At 51.7% G+C, this 16,294-nt stretch overlaps 2 protein-coding genes across 4 annotated transcripts; one reads left to right on the top strand and one right to left on the bottom strand.

Annotated features, from left to right (window-relative positions):
- Positions 1-159: 159 nt before the first annotated feature.
- LOC142413723 (histidine--tRNA ligase, cytoplasmic-like) lies at positions 160-6,037 on the bottom strand. Of its 3 annotated transcripts, XM_075510137.1 has the most exons (13): positions 5,898-6,022; positions 5,763-5,825; positions 5,548-5,667; positions 5,000-5,095; positions 4,105-4,230; positions 3,827-3,934; positions 3,550-3,648; positions 3,128-3,221; positions 2,844-2,971; positions 2,501-2,743; positions 1,547-1,663; positions 1,116-1,262; positions 160-867 (listed from the first exon to the last, which is right to left on the bottom strand). In XM_075510137.1, the coding sequence occupies exons 1-13, from the start codon at positions 5,982-5,984 to the stop codon at positions 811-813; spliced, it is 1,485 nt and encodes a 494-aa protein (XP_075366252.1). In that variant the 5' UTR covers positions 5,985-6,022; the 3' UTR covers positions 160-810. The 3 variants fall into 3 exon arrangements, with proteins under 3 accessions (XP_075366252.1, XP_075366251.1, XP_075366253.1); XM_075510136.1 differs by having other exon boundaries at positions 5,763-6,037; XM_075510138.1 differs by lacking the exon at positions 5,548-5,667 and having other exon boundaries at positions 161-867; positions 5,763-6,036.
- A 90-nt stretch (positions 6,038-6,127) lies between these two features.
- ZMAT2 (zinc finger matrin-type 2) lies at positions 6,128-15,586 on the top strand. Its single transcript, XM_075510135.1, has 6 exons — positions 6,128-6,181; positions 9,179-9,272; positions 9,786-9,909; positions 11,054-11,127; positions 13,466-13,611; positions 15,142-15,586. The coding sequence occupies exons 1-6, from the start codon at positions 6,164-6,166 to the stop codon at positions 15,283-15,285; spliced, it is 600 nt and encodes a 199-aa protein (XP_075366250.1). The 5' UTR covers positions 6,128-6,163; the 3' UTR covers positions 15,286-15,586.
- Positions 15,587-16,294: the final 708 nt, after the last annotated feature.

Below are 16,294 nucleotides of genomic sequence, written 5' to 3'. Positions count from 1 at the left end.
CACTGCCACTCCCGCGCCTTGCCACAGCAGCGGGTCCGCGCCTGCGCACTGCCGCGTTGGCCCACTCCCGCCCCTCAGCTCAGCGCCCAGACGGCCGCGGGGATAGGCATCGGCGTCACGACGCTCAAATAAATGTCGAAGGGTGGGTTTTTGCGTTTTGTTTTGGGTTTTTTATATATAAAAATACAGAGATCCTCCACGCTCGTCCCAGCCGGAGTCTGCCCACGCAGCTGCACCAGACCCCTGTTGCATCCCTCCCCACAGGCTGGTGCCACAGCCTAGGCTCCCCTACCAGCAGCCCGGAGCACACATTAGCAGCAGAACCCAGCTGCAGGCTGGGGCTGGCCCTTGCAGCCCTCAGATGGGTGGGGGTGACCTTCCACTGCCACCTTCTCCCTACACATCCCGAGCCTGCAGGCACCCAACATGCCACAGATTCCCTCCCCTTCACAGAACTCAGCCTGATCCTGCTTGAGCTGCAGCATGTTTGCCCACACTGCTGTCGCAACTGCCTACAGCGGATGTAAAGGGCTGTACAGTTACAGGTACTGCAATGTTAGGAACCCACAAGCTCGACTCATCCTTCAGAGCAGTTAACCAGGTTAACCTGGTGACTGCAACGTCCATAACTTTTAAAACATGCTTGCTCCTTTCCAAGCAGGTGCCCTGTGTTGACACTGCCTTAGCCCAGGCAGATGAGCCTCAAGCTAGTAGATGGCGACCAGACTTCAGCGGGAAGTGAATGGCTAAGGGTGCTGGAAGGTTCCAGTTGTACAGCAGTTCAGTCAAGCAGCTCTGGCCAGAAAAGTGCTAGGGCTCCAGCCTTCTTCTGATCTCATGAAGAAGCTTTTCTCTTGGGATATCAACCTACAAAGCAAACAGAAAGGAGGAGGTAGCAGCACTGGAACACCGAGCAGAACACAGTTCGATCTGGTCCTAAGGACCTGCTGTGGATACCAATGCAATTTGTGCTTGTTTTTTGGAGCAGTCACCCGACAGATCTGTGCTACAGCTCCCCAAAGGAATACCATCACTGAGGGAAAACCCAGAGCCTTTCACTAATGGCTAAAATTTTGGAAGCACTTTTGAAACCTGGTGTAAAAAGGCATTCTCACCTCCTCTCTTGTTGCAACATCTCGCAGCTTGATGACTCCATCTGTCAGCTCTTGCTCTCCTACAATGGCAGCAAGGGGGATCCCCATGTCCTCACAATACTGCAGCTGCTTCAGCAGTTTAGGATCCTTCTTGTACAGCATCTCTGCCTAGGAGGGAGTGGAGAATCCTTAGTGCAAAATTTGCTCTGATGGATATTGGAGCAAAACAGCCAGCACCAAAACTCCACAGAAAACTCTGCCTCATTACTCCTGCAGCAAGTGGTTGCCTTTAGTGCTCTCAGCTGTCTTAAGATCTCTGCCTGCTAGCTCTCAGACAGGCCCAGACCTTGAAGAGACACACAACTAGTGGAGCTGGTCTTGCTGAGCTTAAGCTCCCTTCAGACACCCCCTCCCTCACCTGTACCAGTGCCAAGCCCACATCCTTACTTTACCTTGATTCCTGCGTCCCACAGCTCAGAGATGAGCTTCAGCCTCGCAGCAAGTAAATGTTTCTGAGGTGTAGCTACCAGCACTTGTGTCTCAGTCGTTCGAACTTTGTCCCCAGAAGCCTGCAGGGACACACACAGTCATAGGAGTGACTGGCTCTGAGGGAATTTGCAGCTCACAACAGAAGCTCATCTCACCTTATCTTCAGACCTTAACTTAGCTCCCCAAAACAAGCATACTTAAAAGCTAACCATCGCTGTTCAGTGAACATTACTGAGCAAGGCTAACCTTCCAGAAGCAAAAAGAGTACACAGATAAGACAGCCTGGGCAAGTTTAATGAGCCCCCCAGAGAATTTGCATTCTAATACACTACTTAATTGTGTGCTGCTGTTCCCATGGGACCTTGGCCTTCCTCCCTCCCTCCCGGATAGGACCTGGGCAGCTTTCCAATGTCTCCTTTGATTCTTCAGGTACAAACACACTGCCTCAGCCTCACTTGCTCACAAGCTCAGAACTCACTTGCTCACAAGCACAATCACAAGCTCAGAACTAAATGCAGAGTGCTGAATTTCCTCACAGGCTTTCCTAGGGTGCTCATTACAGAGTGAGTGTCACAGCTGTTACCAAATTCATCACTTCATAATCCCCAGGACAGAAAACTTCACAGGCAAGAGACAAGAGCAAAGTGACTGGGGCACAAAGTTCAGAGCCAGAACTGGAGCTCAGGGCCCGTCTCTAACGCTTCCTCAGCATCAGCTACGACACGCTGCCCTCAGCTGCCCACGCCTGCATCCTGATGAGTTGCAGAAAAGCGCTCCATCTTCTGTGCACAGACATTCAGGCATAAGAGGAGCCACCCTCTCCCCCCAGATTATTTCCCCTCAAACAGTGTGGAGCTGTAGAGCTCTGTAATAAATGATAGCTGGCTTCCTAGAGCCTTCCCCCATGCACCACCTACCTTCACTCTCTGCTCTAGGATGGAGAAGATTCGCTCGATCCCAATGCTGACCCCCACGCAGGGCACCTTCCGTCCCTTGGGATCAAACATTCCCACCAGCCCGTCATAGCGACCACCTCCAGCCACACTCCCAACGCTGACTGGCTCCTCCACGTGGTCATTCTCTTGCTGCAGCAGGACAGCCTCAAAGATCACCCCCGTGTAGTAGTCCAGACCCCGCGCCAGGCTCAGGTCAAAAGAGATCTGTAGGACACAAGGGAAGCCCCGTCACTGGGCGCACGCGGGGGGCCCAGGCTGCCTAGCCATGAGGACAGCACACCCTCCTGCCTCTGCACCGCCTCACCTTCCCTGTGATGCCAAACAGGGTCAGGTACTCAAACAGCAGCTTCATGTCCCCCAGCCCCTCCTTGGCCAGCTTGTTCTGGGACAACTTTGGGTCCTGGAGAAGCCGCTCAATCAGGTCCAGGCCACCTGTGGAAACAAGCCATGCCTCAGGTCTGCCAGTGCAGCAGCACCCGCAACGATGGGCCTGGCCAGTCGTGTATGCTGCCTTATGCCTCTTCATCGCTGGCCCTCCCTGCCTGGCCTGGAAGAATAAGGCCAAGGGCTCAACCCCACGGTGCTCACCATGAAGCTGGACATACTCCCCGATGTGATCTGCAGCCTCAGGAGAGAGCCCCTTCTCTCCTACCATCTCACTCCTCACTTCTTCCCATGGCATCTGCAAGGGGAGAGAAGAACATCCGTTGCTGCAGGACACTCTCATCACCCGCTGTCTCCACCAGCCCATGTATTCAGAACACATGCGGGAAGACAGCAGTCAGCAATCTCACTAGCGATCTGCATCTCTCACAGGAATTGTTAACAGAAACCACTGGAAACACCAGGCTTTATTCTTAACCACACCCAAGAGCTCCCCAAATCCTTTACAAACACCAACGGCTTAGCTGCTGTGAACCTCTATGATGAGAACAGCCATGACTCTGACCAGCCCAAGACAATCCACCCCCTGAGACTGGAAGCAATCTCCCCATGAGCAAAACACTTACTTTGTCCAGCTTGTCCACGGTAGAGCATGTAGTTATGAATTTGCTCTCTGGGATGCCACAGACAGCAAACACAGCATTCAAAATCCGTCGGTCATTGACCTGGGGGTGGGAGAGGCACGCTTAGCTCAGGGGAGATCCCCCCCGCCGCCATTTCTTTTTGCCCCAGAGGTGTGGGAAGCTGCAGCTGTTGGTGCTTCCTCATGCCTTTTCACCAGCACCTCAATTCCAGGGGACAGGAAGGTGCAGAGGTATGAAAATGACTCAGCTCTGATCTCACCTTAATGAGAAAGTCCCCGAGCTGCAGGTCACTCAGGATCTCATGAACAATCTTCAGGCACTCAGCGTCGGGAATCATCGGGTCGAACTGCCCGGCAATATCAAAATCCTGGGGGCAGAAGAAGCAGCAGAGACTCGTGGCACAGCTGAGGTGCTTCAGCTCCACCAGGCATGCCGCAGCTGAAGACAATCCAGCTGGTAAAACCCACACCAGTCCCCCACACCCTCCCACCCCAAGGGGGTCTCAGCCCCTCACGCAGCAGCCACCACAACACTCACGCACTGGTAGAACTCCCTATAGCGGCCCCTGGTCGTGGCTGGGTTGTCCCGCCTGTAGACCTTAGCAATGTGGTAGCGCTTCATTTTGGTGATCTTGTTCATTGCCAAATAGCGAGCAAAGGGCACCTGGGGGGCCAAGGAGTTAAGGACAGGAACAGGGAGATCCCCTGAGCTGCAGAAAGCTGAACCTCAAAGCTCCCCATCTCTCTTTTGCTTTGCCAGCTGCTCCCTGATCTCTAGGGAGATCATCAGTCCAGGCTGACAATGAGTATGATGAACCATGCCAAGCTCCTCCAACACCAGGACAACTCCATCTCCTTCTTCTGAACCATAGTACATCAACACCTCCCAAACACAGACCTTTGCTAGGTCATTTTGCTCTCTTACGGTGCAATCAGAGAGAATTCAACATATAGCACAGACATATAGACATTAAAGTGGAGAGCTTTTTGGTTAGACATGGGGGTGGAGAAGGCCCAGGATGGACACCTGCTTTGTACCTGCAGCAAACACCACTGCTCTCTCAGAGCAACTACCGAGGCACCGGAAAGGTGGGATGGGCAGGACAGAAGTGCACAGGGGACTGTAACTAGGAGGAGGTAAAATCAGTACAGTGGAGCATACTGGTGCACGTCTGCAGCCCACGGAAGAAAGGGCCGCTTTGCTGCAGATCCTGGACTGGCTGTGGGGTGGTTTGAGGTAAGGTCACGCCAACGACAGCCAGACCAGCTGGGGTGTCCACCGCTCAGTGGGAAGGGGGTTTCCATCACCCCGATGGGACCTGCAGACAGGGCAGGGCGAGGGTGACCCAACAAGGCGGAGGTGGCAGTGACCTCAGTATGCAACTGTCCTCTTTGCAGAGGGCCGTAGGGCGGCTGAGACGAACGTAGGATACGGTCAGGTCGTAGCGCAGGGCCAGCAGCTCCCCTCCCTGGTCCTGCAGCTCGTAGATGAGCTTTGCGTCCTCCCCATACTTCCCTGTCAGCGTCTCCTGGGGAAGAGATGAGGGGCCTGGCGGGACAGCAAAGGACTGGGGTGGCTCTGGGGCACAGGGTCCCCCAGGATGGGGGACAGAGCATGGAGCCTGCCCCCCCCCCCCCCGAGCCCCACAAGTCGAGCAGAGAGTGGGGGGGACATGACATGACACACATTCCCCTTCCAGCCCTCTCTGACCTGGGACAGAAGGGGGGTCCATATCCCCATCCCCCCACACAACAGGGACCAAAGAGGGACTGTCACGGCTGGCCCCCCGCCCCGCCATGCCCCAAACCTGCCCCCTCAGCCCAGGGGAAAAGGGGTGCTCCCCAGTTTCGCAGGAGGAGGGGGGACTCTACAGCCCCACGGGGGAGCAGAGAGAGGTCCCACAACCACGGTGGGGGTCACCCTCCACACCAAGGAGGAGGGGGAGGGGGAGGTCCCGAGGCCCCCGCGGCGCGGCCTCACCCGCAGCTCCAGCACGGGGGTGTCGATGGCGGCCGCCCCGTGCCGCTTGAAGCAGGCCACCACGGCGGCGAGGAGCCGGTCGCGGAGCACCACGTGGGCGGGGGGATGGTCGCGGGTGCCCTGACCCGGGACGGAGAGCGGCCGTCAGCGGCGAGGACGGGGGGCGGGAACAACGCCCGGTAACTGCCAGCGCGACCCCCGCTCCCCACCATTACCTTGGGCGTCTTCAGAGCTGCGCCCCGCCCGCCGCCACCGGCTGAGCCCGCCGTCGCCCGCACCTGCCGGGACAGGAGGCCGCGATCACCGACCGGCCTCAGCGGAGGGGGCGGCCAGGACCAGGAGAGGCTCACCCGGTCCCCGGCGGGGCACGGCGGCCCGAGGCGGGGACCCGAGGGCAGCAGGCGCCCGGCGGCGGCAAGCGGACCCAGCCGCAGCATGGCCGGTCCTGGGGAACCCGAAAGCGGCCAGGCTCCACCTAACCGCCCAGCGCCGCTGCCTGGCGGCGCTCTAGGCCAAAGCGGCGGGCACTCATTGGTGCTCGGGCGGACTGCCTCGCTTTACGGCCCGGGCGGCACCGCGCGACAGTTTCTGCTCCCTTGTCGCCCCCACCTTCAACATGGCGTCGGGCAGCGGGGTAAGTGCTGGCAGCGGGGCCGCGCCCGTCGCTTTCTCTTTTGTTCGGTAGTCCCTAGGCCGTGCTGGGGGTAGGGCCGGGGCTGCTCTGGAGGGGCGGGAGGAGGGAAGGGCTGCCCCGCTGTGCTGCGGCTGAGCCTCGCTCGGGGCCTGCTGCCAGGCCGCGGGGTGAGGGACCTCTCGGGGCGGGGAGGACGTGGTGAGGCCGAGGGTGCCCGGATGGGCAGGGGCCCGTGGGGAGGCCCCATCCTTGCTTTTCACACCGCTGTGCCCGCTGTGTGTGGGCTGTGGGAGATTTGGGGCACCCTGAGAGGCCGCGATGTTTTCAGAGCTAGAAGTGGGGTGGGCCCCACTCCGATCTTCTCTTTCTAGGGCCAGGCCTCCCCCGTGGGAGCCCCTATTTCAGCCAGGTGGCGCGTGAGGAGATCTGAGCCTGGCTCAACCCCCGAGGTGGGGGTGCCCACCCACCTTCAGCCCCACAGAGGGGAGCAGCCCATCCCAGGGGCCTCCTGGGGCTGGGTGAGGGGGGATGGAGGCAGGTCCCTCCTTCCGTTCCCCTTCTTGTCGTGCCCCATTGCTTCTTGGCTCCTCTGGGAAGGGGTTGCCTGTTTCCCAGCTGGCTCTCACACTGTCCTGCTGAAGTTGGTGCTTGCTGTCATCTACCCTGCATGGAGAAACCGCTCTTTCTATGACTGTGATTCTGGAGTCTCCGATGGCTCCTGTGTAACTTGATTATTTTATTGGTGTTGCTCAGTTTGTGTAACGTAGCAGTGAGGTCTTTCTGCCTTTATGGATCCTGCAGGATTTGGTGTTGGGAATGCTGAGATTGGATGAGTGAGGTGGACACCATTGGCCTAATGTGACTGGAGAGCCACGCTGATTTAAACATCTCCAGTAATACCTCAGACAGCTGTCAGCACTGCAGGGGTTGTGCTTCTCTGCTTTCTTGGCTGATCTTTCCTTCACTTGAAGCCACTTGCTGAGAAGTGGGCAGTGCTGAGAGAGGTCAGGGAGCAGGATGTCTGCCCAGGAGTGAGATGGGGCCTGTGTTTTATTCTCAGGTGCTGTTCGTGTTGGATCGAGCCAGACGTGAGAGTCCTGTATTATTTTATAGGCTTTGATGCTGATACTGGGTGGATCATTCAGTGTCCACCTCCAGAAGGAACAGGAGACTATGGGGCACTTCTGGTTTTTAATTGTTGTTACTTATTTGGGAAATACTCTCTGTCATCCAAAGCATTTCTTAGAAAAAGATTTTAGGGCTTGCAGCCACCCTTGCCTCCACCAGACCAGTTAAGAAAAGTTCTTTCGGATAATGTCTAGCCAAGATCTTGTTACGCATTTGGGTTTAATTTCTTTCCCTGTGCCTGGACAAGGGAGACTGGTAAAAGAGCTGTGAAAGACTCTTTCCCTTTTATTACCACTGGAGAGTGAAGCAGCAAGTAAATCGCCTCGTCCCTGGGCTCCCGCCAGCTATGATTTGTGATAATGCACTGGTATGCAGGAGAGTCTAGATTCTGGAAAATACCCCCAAATGTTAATTTACACTCTGTGATACTTTATTTTCTTTTGCTCAGGGTGGTTAATAAAACCTGTTATGACATGGTTAAAGTAAGCACTAGGAATAAATGAGAATTTTTCTATGCTACCCTAAGGCATTTTCATTCCTATCAGTAGCTGTTTGTTCCATTTGAAGGATTGCCAGAGGAGAAAATGTTAAAGGAGTGTCCTGCTACTATAGCTTCAAATGGGATTTATTTCCTTTGGATTGTGATTGGATTCTTAATTTGGCTGAATGGAGAAGGCAGTGGAGTGTGAAGGGGTCCTTCTTTCGCAGAGGTGTTCTAAAATACGTCTGTCCTTTTTTTAATATGAAACTGAGAACTTCTCACTGCCGTGCTGAGTGAAATGCAGCTTTCTAACCAAAAGAGAGTTTTCTTCTCAGGAAAGTAAAGAAGTGCCTGAGTTACAAGCCGTGACCAATACCAGGTGCAGGGGCCTTAACTGCAGACAGGGCAGACACCGGGAAGAGGCTGTGCTGGTCTGGTGAGAGTAGACATGAATGGAAGAGGGATTCTTGTCCAGTCACTTCTGCCCTCAGCGGTGGTGACTAGGTAAAAAGCCCCCTGAAAAGAATAGTCTTTGTATTCTTCAGTGCCAGCTTCACCTGAATTCAACTTATCCTGGCATTGCTAACGTAGAGTGCTCTGGGGAGCTGCTGAAGGGCCAGTCTGCCTCAGAGGTGTTTCTTTCCTTCCTTGCCTGTCTGCAGCGTGAAGCTGCAGGAGCAGGACAACTTACTGTGCGTTTCGTACAGGTGCTTCCCTGGTATCTCCATGCCATGCCTTGACAGAGGGGGTTTCAGAGCTTTTTCTGGTTTGCTTTGTATGCGTGTCTCACTTGAAAAATGTATACTGGTTCCTATGATTTCGTAGCAAACTCAGCACTTTGATTCTTGTAATGCATAGACATACTGCTGGTCTTTTTGAGAGCAGGTATACACAGCTTTCCGTACTCCTGCATTTTAATCAAACTCTTTATAGCTTGTCTTGTGTTTCATGGCTTCCTCATCTGATATTTGCAACTTGGGTTTAATTGACTTTTGGAAGAGGTATGTGTAACCTGCTAATGACTGTGCAGTGTTTGTCAGGCAGCACTTCTGAGGTCTTAGATCAATGGGTTTAAATCCCATTTGTGTCTGTTTTTCAAAGCAAAAGCCTGGGTGATAATCTCAGGAGCTATTAAGATGAACTCGTTACTTTTCTCAGTGCTTTGAAATACTTCTAGAAGAAGTAGATATAGGCATGCTGAGTGTTATTCTCTTAAGCTACATCCTTAATTCCTAGATATGAAAACAGAGGACATGGGGATATAACATAGTGCCCCTAATTTACTGCTGTGGCCTCATAGGCCAAGTGATTCCACCTCTTTCCCCAGTCTGCCCTCAGAGCTAGTCAAACCATATAATAAATGTTAATACACTTTGTTTCCTTCTCAGACTAAGAACTTGGACTTCCGCCGAAAGTGGGACAAAGATGAATATGAGAAACTTGCAGAGAAGCGGCTCACAGAAGAGAGAGAAAAGAAAGATGGTGCGTAGTGAACTGACTCCAGGCAGGCTTTGCTCATTTGGCAGTGAGTCACCCAAACCCTTTGAATTTGAGAGGAAGAGGGCAGCTAGAAGTGAAATCCCAGAGGGAAATAGAAGCAATTCAAGGCTAGCTTGCTCTGATCCTTTTTCCTGTGCTTGCCACTGAATATATATTTTTTGACAAAAGTGATTACTGAGAACCTTTGCCTCTGTCTCTCTGTTCTTTGGGGAGGGACAGGAACAATCAGCCCCTGGAAGCAAGAAGATCGCGGAGTATGACCAACGTTAGAGCTGGAGATACCTTACAGATCTACCTGGTTCTAATAGGAACCAGGAAAGTGAGGAGGAAATTATATCCTTTACTGATTTAAAAAAAAAAAAGAGTGCAATTTCTGCATGAATCAAGTAGTTCCCAGGTTGCCAGTAGCCCCTCTTCATCAAGGGCAATGTGAAATCCAGTGTGTCGAGCTTGACCTTTTCTGATAAACGCTTTGGTTTTTTGCTTATGTTTTAGGCAAACCAGCTCAGCCCGTCAAAAGGGAACTTCTACGGCACCGAGACTACAAAGTGGACCTGGAATCGAAGCTGGGGAAAACCATCGTCATCACCAAAACTACCCCTCAGTCAGAGATGGGAGGGTAGGTTGTCATCTTTTTGTTGGAGTCTCAGAATTGTGCTGATGAGACCGGGGGGCTGTGATACAGCAGTAAGGTCTTACAGTGCACCAGGTAGTGATTTCCTCCTGTGTTTTGAGCCTGGTGCAATGGTGCCACACTGTATTACACCGAAACTGGGGTAATGTATGGAAGAAACACAGCAGGCTGAGCCCCTTCGGGCATTATTACTTGATACCAGTGTTGCTTTTCCCACCTGTAGAAACAACTGAGGCAGATCTTTGCTGCCCACTTGGGTTTTGTTAGCCAGGAGGCCTGCTTGCAGTGAGACCCTCTCTGCTGTTGACGTGAGTTTCTGATTTGGATATCTGTGCTCTGGGAGTGGGAGAAAAATCCAGATACGTGTCCTTAGGAATGGTGTTTGGCCACTGTTTGTGTGGATTGTGTCTGGCCAAAGGCTGAAATGATTCTTAGCTCACCCTAAGCCATCAAGAGCTTGAAAAGAATGCATTGCGTTTGTGCCATCTCAAGAGTAAGCATGTTCACTGTCGTAGCCTAATAGCGAGCTATGCCAGGGAGATGTGCAGCCCTGAACAGCATCCAGGGATGGAAGTGCAGGCCCTGGCTGGGTTTTTTCAGCAGCTTTTAAGATGGGCAGAAAGCACTGCTGTATAAAGCAGGGAGTTGCTGCTGTGAGGATAGGGATGGGAGGACTTACCTTGCAGCCAGATGAGAGCCTTCAGCAGGCTGCAGTCTGGAAACCTGGGCAGCGTGGCCAGCCCTGCCTTGGAGGAGGGCAGCCGAGCCCTGCAGTGTCGCAGAGTCCATCCCGCCCTGTTGGTTGTGACGTAAGGGGAAGAGGCCATGACTGACATAGTTAAGGATCAGCTCATATCTTGGTTTCTGTCATCTGGCAGAGTGGTGTCGGCATAAGGGTTGGTACCTCCATTGTTAACCCAGGCAGCTCTGTCAATCTGGGGTGTGCCTTTGCACATTTCTTTTCACTGGGGCTCTCCGTAATGGAAGTAGCTTCCCTCTTGCACTGGAGAAAGGAGCCGTATCCCAAGTGACATGCAGATTTCACGTTTTAGATTACCTCAAATAGTTGTTCTGTGAGATGAGGTTTGTCTCATGCTTTGGCGTTAATGTTTTCTCTCTCCCCTGCCAGGTATTACTGTAACGTATGCGACTGCGTGGTGAAAGACTCCATTAACTTCTTGGATCACATCAATGGCAAAAAACGTAAGGATAATTTTTCTGCCTTGTTGGAGGGTTGGTTGAGTTCAAGGGCTGCTGCAACGCTCTGGGCTTCATGCATCACCAGTGTCTGAGGGCTGAACACTTATACATGGATCAAAGTATGCTTTGGAGATCAGCATGTAGGCGGTGTTTGCTCGTGAGAGCTGTGGAGGTGCTGCCTTTATCTCCTGGCACCTTCCAGGGTGCTGGACCATTTTCATGGAATAAGCCCAAAAGAAATAATGATTGGTTTATGCTGGTTAGGTGGACATATTTTCCCCACTCAGAGTGCATGTGCTGTGAGAAGCCCAGGGTCAGCAAATCCTGACGTATCCTCTGATAATCTGGAGAGAGGCTTTTTTACAGCACCGAAACTTTAAAGAAATTTTAAGGTAAGTAAGATAAGTAATTTAAAGATAAGTAAAAGGTATGGGACTAGCCTATTTTTGGATCGGAAGCTTCTCTTTGTAGAAGTTGAGTATGAAGCTCAAAACTAGCTGGTCCCTGAGCCCCAGAGTACAGATCAGAGTTTACAAGGATGGAGGCTGTGGTTTGCTGAGGGTGAGCGGAGGCAGGAGTGGGGCAGGGTGACCCCGTAGTTGGGTCCAGCAGTATGGTGGTGTTATTGTCCTGTACCTATCTCTGGTTCTTCTCTCTATTGCTGTAATGATGCAGTTAACAGGCCAAGATAAAGACAAGAGAAAAGAATTCCCAGTTTATCAGTCTGTTCCCTTACTGTGTTTAACTTGAAAAAGAGGACTGTACCCTCATTGAACTGACTCACGTTGAACTGACACAGTTTCATGACTGTGGGCATTGCTTCTCCTTGACATGTTCAGAGAATGGGGAAAGTGGAGAAAGTAAAGGAGCAGCAGGATGCACTGACACACTCTTGCCATGTTCTGCTCCTGAAGGTGATTTTGGCTCCCTGTGGAAGTCAACAAATGGCCCCTTTACAAAAAGGCAGTGATGTATGCGATCCAGACCTGCACATTTGGCTTCTTGAACCTTTGAGAAATGGGGGGTTCAGAAGAGGACCTGAGGGCCAGTTTTCTGTATATAGGAAAAGAAAACCCAATGTGTTAAAGCTCTAAGCTTTTATGTGACTGGAAGAAGGACGCTGAAGTGCTTTGTTAGACATGTTGGGAGATTAGCAATAAGTCCACGTGACTGAATCTGGAATCAGAAATCCTGGCATGACTTTATGCATGGACCTGAGATGAAGGGTTGAGCTGGGTTGGAAAGTGATGCATAGCTCTTCGGTACAGTATGATTTACAGAGTTAAGTTTGGGAGCTTTTGATCCAGTCCATAAATCTGGCTGAAATCTGCTTGTTCTTGGCAGCCCTCTTATTAGTTCCTGGTGTGTAGTTTGAGTTTCCAAGTGCTGCTGCATCCCTGGGACAAACCTGTGCACGGCTGCTGGAGTCAACATGCTGTTTGGATCCACCAGGCAATGCGGGTTGGAGACATTGTCGGGGGTGGCCCCTTCAACCTAGGCTTACTCATGAGCAGAAACTTGGGAATCTGCTCTAAGCAGCCACTGAATCAGAGGCCTGGCTTAATATTTCATGTCCCTGCTTTAGCTGGAAATGTCCTGTGCAAGCAGGAACTCTCACTGAGAGCCACTGATGTCTTATTTAGCTTCTCCCACAGCTGAGAGATCCAGCTTGCCAGTTTTATTCTGGCTCCTTTTTCAATACTCCAACCTTTTTTTTTTTCCACTGCTCCAAGATTAAATTTCCTGAAGCATCAGAACACCAACATGATGGGGAGCATCCTAATAGGGATGCGTCCCTATTAGGGATGCTCCCTAAAAAAAATAGGCTGCGTCCTCCTTCTTGTTGCAAGTACGGATCATTGTAGTTACTGCCTGGTTTAGGTTATGGTGTCCCCCTAAAGCCCATCCCCTCTGACATAAGAAATCCCAATCTGCGTAGGAATATGGGACCAGATGAGGACGGAAAGTGCATGCCTCTCTGGGGGAGGAGGCACTGCTGCGTCATACTCCCCAAGCTGGCTCTGGGTTACCTGGGTGGTGGTACAGTGCCATGCTGGGCTCTGCCTCTTGGGAACACAGGGGGACAATGCTGCGAGCTGCACTTTGGGTGGCCTGTGAGTCAGTGCAGTTAGGTCAGGTTGGAGCACTGAGCCTTGAGCGTGTATGGCCTTGTGCATGAGTGTAGTCTGGCCCTGGAAGCTGATTTGAGGGGGTGAATGACAGGCAGGAAGAGGCTGCGCTGCTGAGATATTTAAATTGGGATCGGGGACAGGGACTATGTGCAGACCGTCAAAGGCTACAGGTATTGCTGAACACGGTTGATTCCACTCCTGTTTTCTAGACCAGAGAAATCTGGGCATGTCAATGCGGGTGGAGCGCTCCACGCTGGACCAGGTGAAGAAACGCTTTGAGGTGAACAAGAAGAAGATGGAAGAGAAGCAGAAGGACTATGACTTTGAGGAGAGGATGAAGGAGCTCCGTGAGGAGGTGAGTCTGGGCAATGACTGACAAAGCAAAGCCCCTCAGAAATGTGTTTTGTGAGGAAATCAACACTGGTTCCTAATCTTGTTCCACAGAAGGCTTGTTCTTGGTAGCATGGGCTTCTTGTCTGCTGCTATGAGTGGGTTTTGTTTCTTCTTTGTTGTTTGCTTTTTAGAAAGTTTTCTGCTGCTGTCCCTGGAAACCCTTTTCCCCTTGTTCTGTGTGAGGATAACTTTTGGTATTTCAGGTTTCCACTGAGAACAGCACAAGCCTGACAATACACCTGTTTTTTGTCTCCCATTAGTTGTGTTTGAACTTGTGTACTCTGATAAGCAGATCTGTGTCTTTGTCCCTTATCTTCTATGGTTCTTAGGATTGCTGGGATCCTTCTCCACATGGCACATTGGTTCTGTGTGGCCTCCCCGAGTGTGGAAGGGCTTTGCAAGCGGTGTGCTGCAATGTGAGATGTGCATGGAGGTGGTGAAAGACAGCAGATTCCTCTCAAACCTGGGCTTAAGTGTCAGCTCCCTGACAAGTTTATTTGAAAACCTGACAAAGTTCTCACGGTTGAGGACCTTCTGTGGATGCTTCTCCTCCATCAGCAGTCACATAACAACCAAACATTAAAAATCACTGCCCCTTTGAATCTCCCTGCCCAAGCCCTGAGCTTTACTTCACCGCCGGGGTGCTCTGGTAGGGTGCACACAGAGCAGCCCTGTGTTCTACTCTTGAGCAGGCTTTGGTGCTGCTGAACCTGATCTGTTTGGGGGAGGTAGGAGACAGTTGCCCCAGCAGTGCAGGGAGTGCTGTGGGTTAAAAAGCTACTGCCAGTCAATGTAAGGTAACAAAGAAATCAGCAGCAACTTTTGGTGTAGCTTTCTCCATGGCACAGCTGTCTTCAGTAGCTGTGGTGCAGTGGACGGTGATGGGAATGGCAGGAGCAGTTGCTAAGTTGGGAGCTGAAGCCATGCCTCTACGTTGCCCAGTACAAGCCTGGCACTGTTCCAGGGCTTGTGATCCTTGCAGAGCAAAACGCTTTGATCAGAGCAGCACAAACTCTTTGATACCAAAACCCCCCAAAGCTGCTCAGGGCTTCAGCTTCTATTCTGGTGAGCAGCTGTCACTCTGCCAGGCTGAAAGCCAACAGGCAGCAACATTCAGCATTGCAGTCACTGGAACAGGGCATCCTACGAGGGAAACACCTCCTGCTTTAAAAACAGCTCATTCTTGCCTCAGTGTTGACTCCAGACAAAACTTCTGACGTTTGTTTGGAAGAGAGAGTTTCATAACACTTCTTTTCGGCTACATCCTCTGTGTGACTCTGCTCTTGGGGTGGTAGGTGGTGTAGTCTGGAGAAAGTGGGAAACCTCCTCCTGGGATACTGCAGTCCGGGATTTCTGCTGGCTATTTTATTTCCTCAGACACAACTTGGGTGCTGTTGGTAGGACTTGGGTTAACTGTGCAGTGCCTGGTGTCTCAAAAGCTTACTCTGCTCAGGAGGTTCAAATTATTTTGCTGTTCTGTCCCTTGGTGCAGGAGGAGAAGGCCAAAGCCTACAAGAAGGAGAAGCAGAGAGAGAGGAAAAGGCGGGCGGAGGAAGATTTGACATTTGAAGAGGATGATGAAATGGCAGCTGTGATGGGTTTCTCTGGTTTCGGCTCAACCAAAAAGAATCACTGAGCAGCTCTGGACTCTCCTCTTTCTTGAAACAGATTGTTTTTACCCAGGGGACTCTGAATATCTCTTAAAAGACTTGATTGAGGACTTGTATGTAAATCTCCCAGTAGAAGTTGGCTGGAGGAGTCGAAAAGCGATTCTGTGCTCTACCTGTGCTGCAGAACAAGCTCTGCCTGTCATTAGCTTCCCATCTCCTTCTGTGTCCTAGATCTGGCTGCTCATCATTGCTCCATGGCCTTGTGTGTGCCGGGAAGTGTTCTGCTGGGTATGTTTTTGTGTCAATAAAGTGCAACAGTTCTGTACAGATGGCCTGGTTCAGGAATAATCTAGTTGTCAACCAGGCATCGTTGTTCCGGACCCTAGTTGTTCTAGTTGTCAACCGGGCTGTGTGTTTGAGATGCAGGGAGTGATCCAGTTTCTTTTTGGATCATGTAACTGAAGGAAATGTGCCACAGCAAGTGGTTTTGCACCGTACAACCTGCATCTTTATGGCTTGTGCTGAGCAGAGCTGGTGGATGGAGTCTGGGTCACTGAAACTTTCTTGTGTATTTTATCTGCAAGGGATACTTCCCTGCTTTTCTTTGTGTTTCGTCCCATAACTTTGGTATCTTTAAGGCAGGGGAGAACTTCCTCCCCAAGACTGATCTAGGATAGAGCAAATGAAAGAAAGGTGTGTGCAATTTGCCAGAAATAAATGGATCATTTTAATGGGTCCTTTGGTGGCAGTTTGATTCCTTCTTTGTTTTGAGAGCTGCTTCTTCCCACTGAGAAGAGCTGCTGATATCTCCCAAGCTGCGTAGAGCTGGTGGTGGCCTTCTGGGGACCTCAATGGAGGCAAAGGCAAGGCTTGTCACCCCCTCTGTCTTGGCTTAGCTGCCAGCTCCCCTTTGCGGGCAGTTGTTGTCATTCTTGGCTTTTTCAAGGAATTCTGGAGATGGGTGTAAGAACATGGGAGCGGGGAGGGAAGAGAGGGGAAGGGAGGACAGGACTGGGGACCTGCATTTCCATCAGG

Source organism: Mycteria americana, chromosome 8 (assembly GCF_035582795.1).
Source record: "Mycteria americana isolate JAX WOST 10 ecotype Jacksonville Zoo and Gardens chromosome 8, USCA_MyAme_1.0, whole genome shotgun sequence".
In the NCBI taxonomy this organism is placed as follows: Eukaryota; Metazoa; Chordata; class Aves; order Ciconiiformes; family Ciconiidae; genus Mycteria; species Mycteria americana.
Note: the sequence above shows the minus strand (reverse complement) of the source record. Positions and strands in the feature narration are given on the sequence as shown.

Coding starts and splice junctions, on each gene's coding strand:
- LOC142413723 (XM_075510136.1), bottom strand. CDS start 5,984: ATGCTGCGGCTGGGTCCGCTTGCCGCCGCCGGGCGCCTGCTGCCCTCG. Junction 3,222..3,549: donor CCGTGGACAAGCTGGACAAA/GTAAGTGTTTTG, acceptor CTCCCCTTGCAG/ATGCCATGGGAAGAAGTGAG. Junction 2,744..2,843: donor TGTTTGGCATCACAGGGAAG/GTGAGGCGGTGC, acceptor TGTGTCCTACAG/ATCTCTTTTGACCTGAGCCT.
- ZMAT2 (XM_075510135.1), top strand. Junction 11,128..13,465: donor TCACATCAATGGCAAAAAAC/GTAAGGATAATT, acceptor CCTGTTTTCTAG/ACCAGAGAAATCTGGGCATG. Junction 13,612..15,141: donor TGAAGGAGCTCCGTGAGGAG/GTGAGTCTGGGC, acceptor CCCTTGGTGCAG/GAGGAGAAGGCCAAAGCCTA.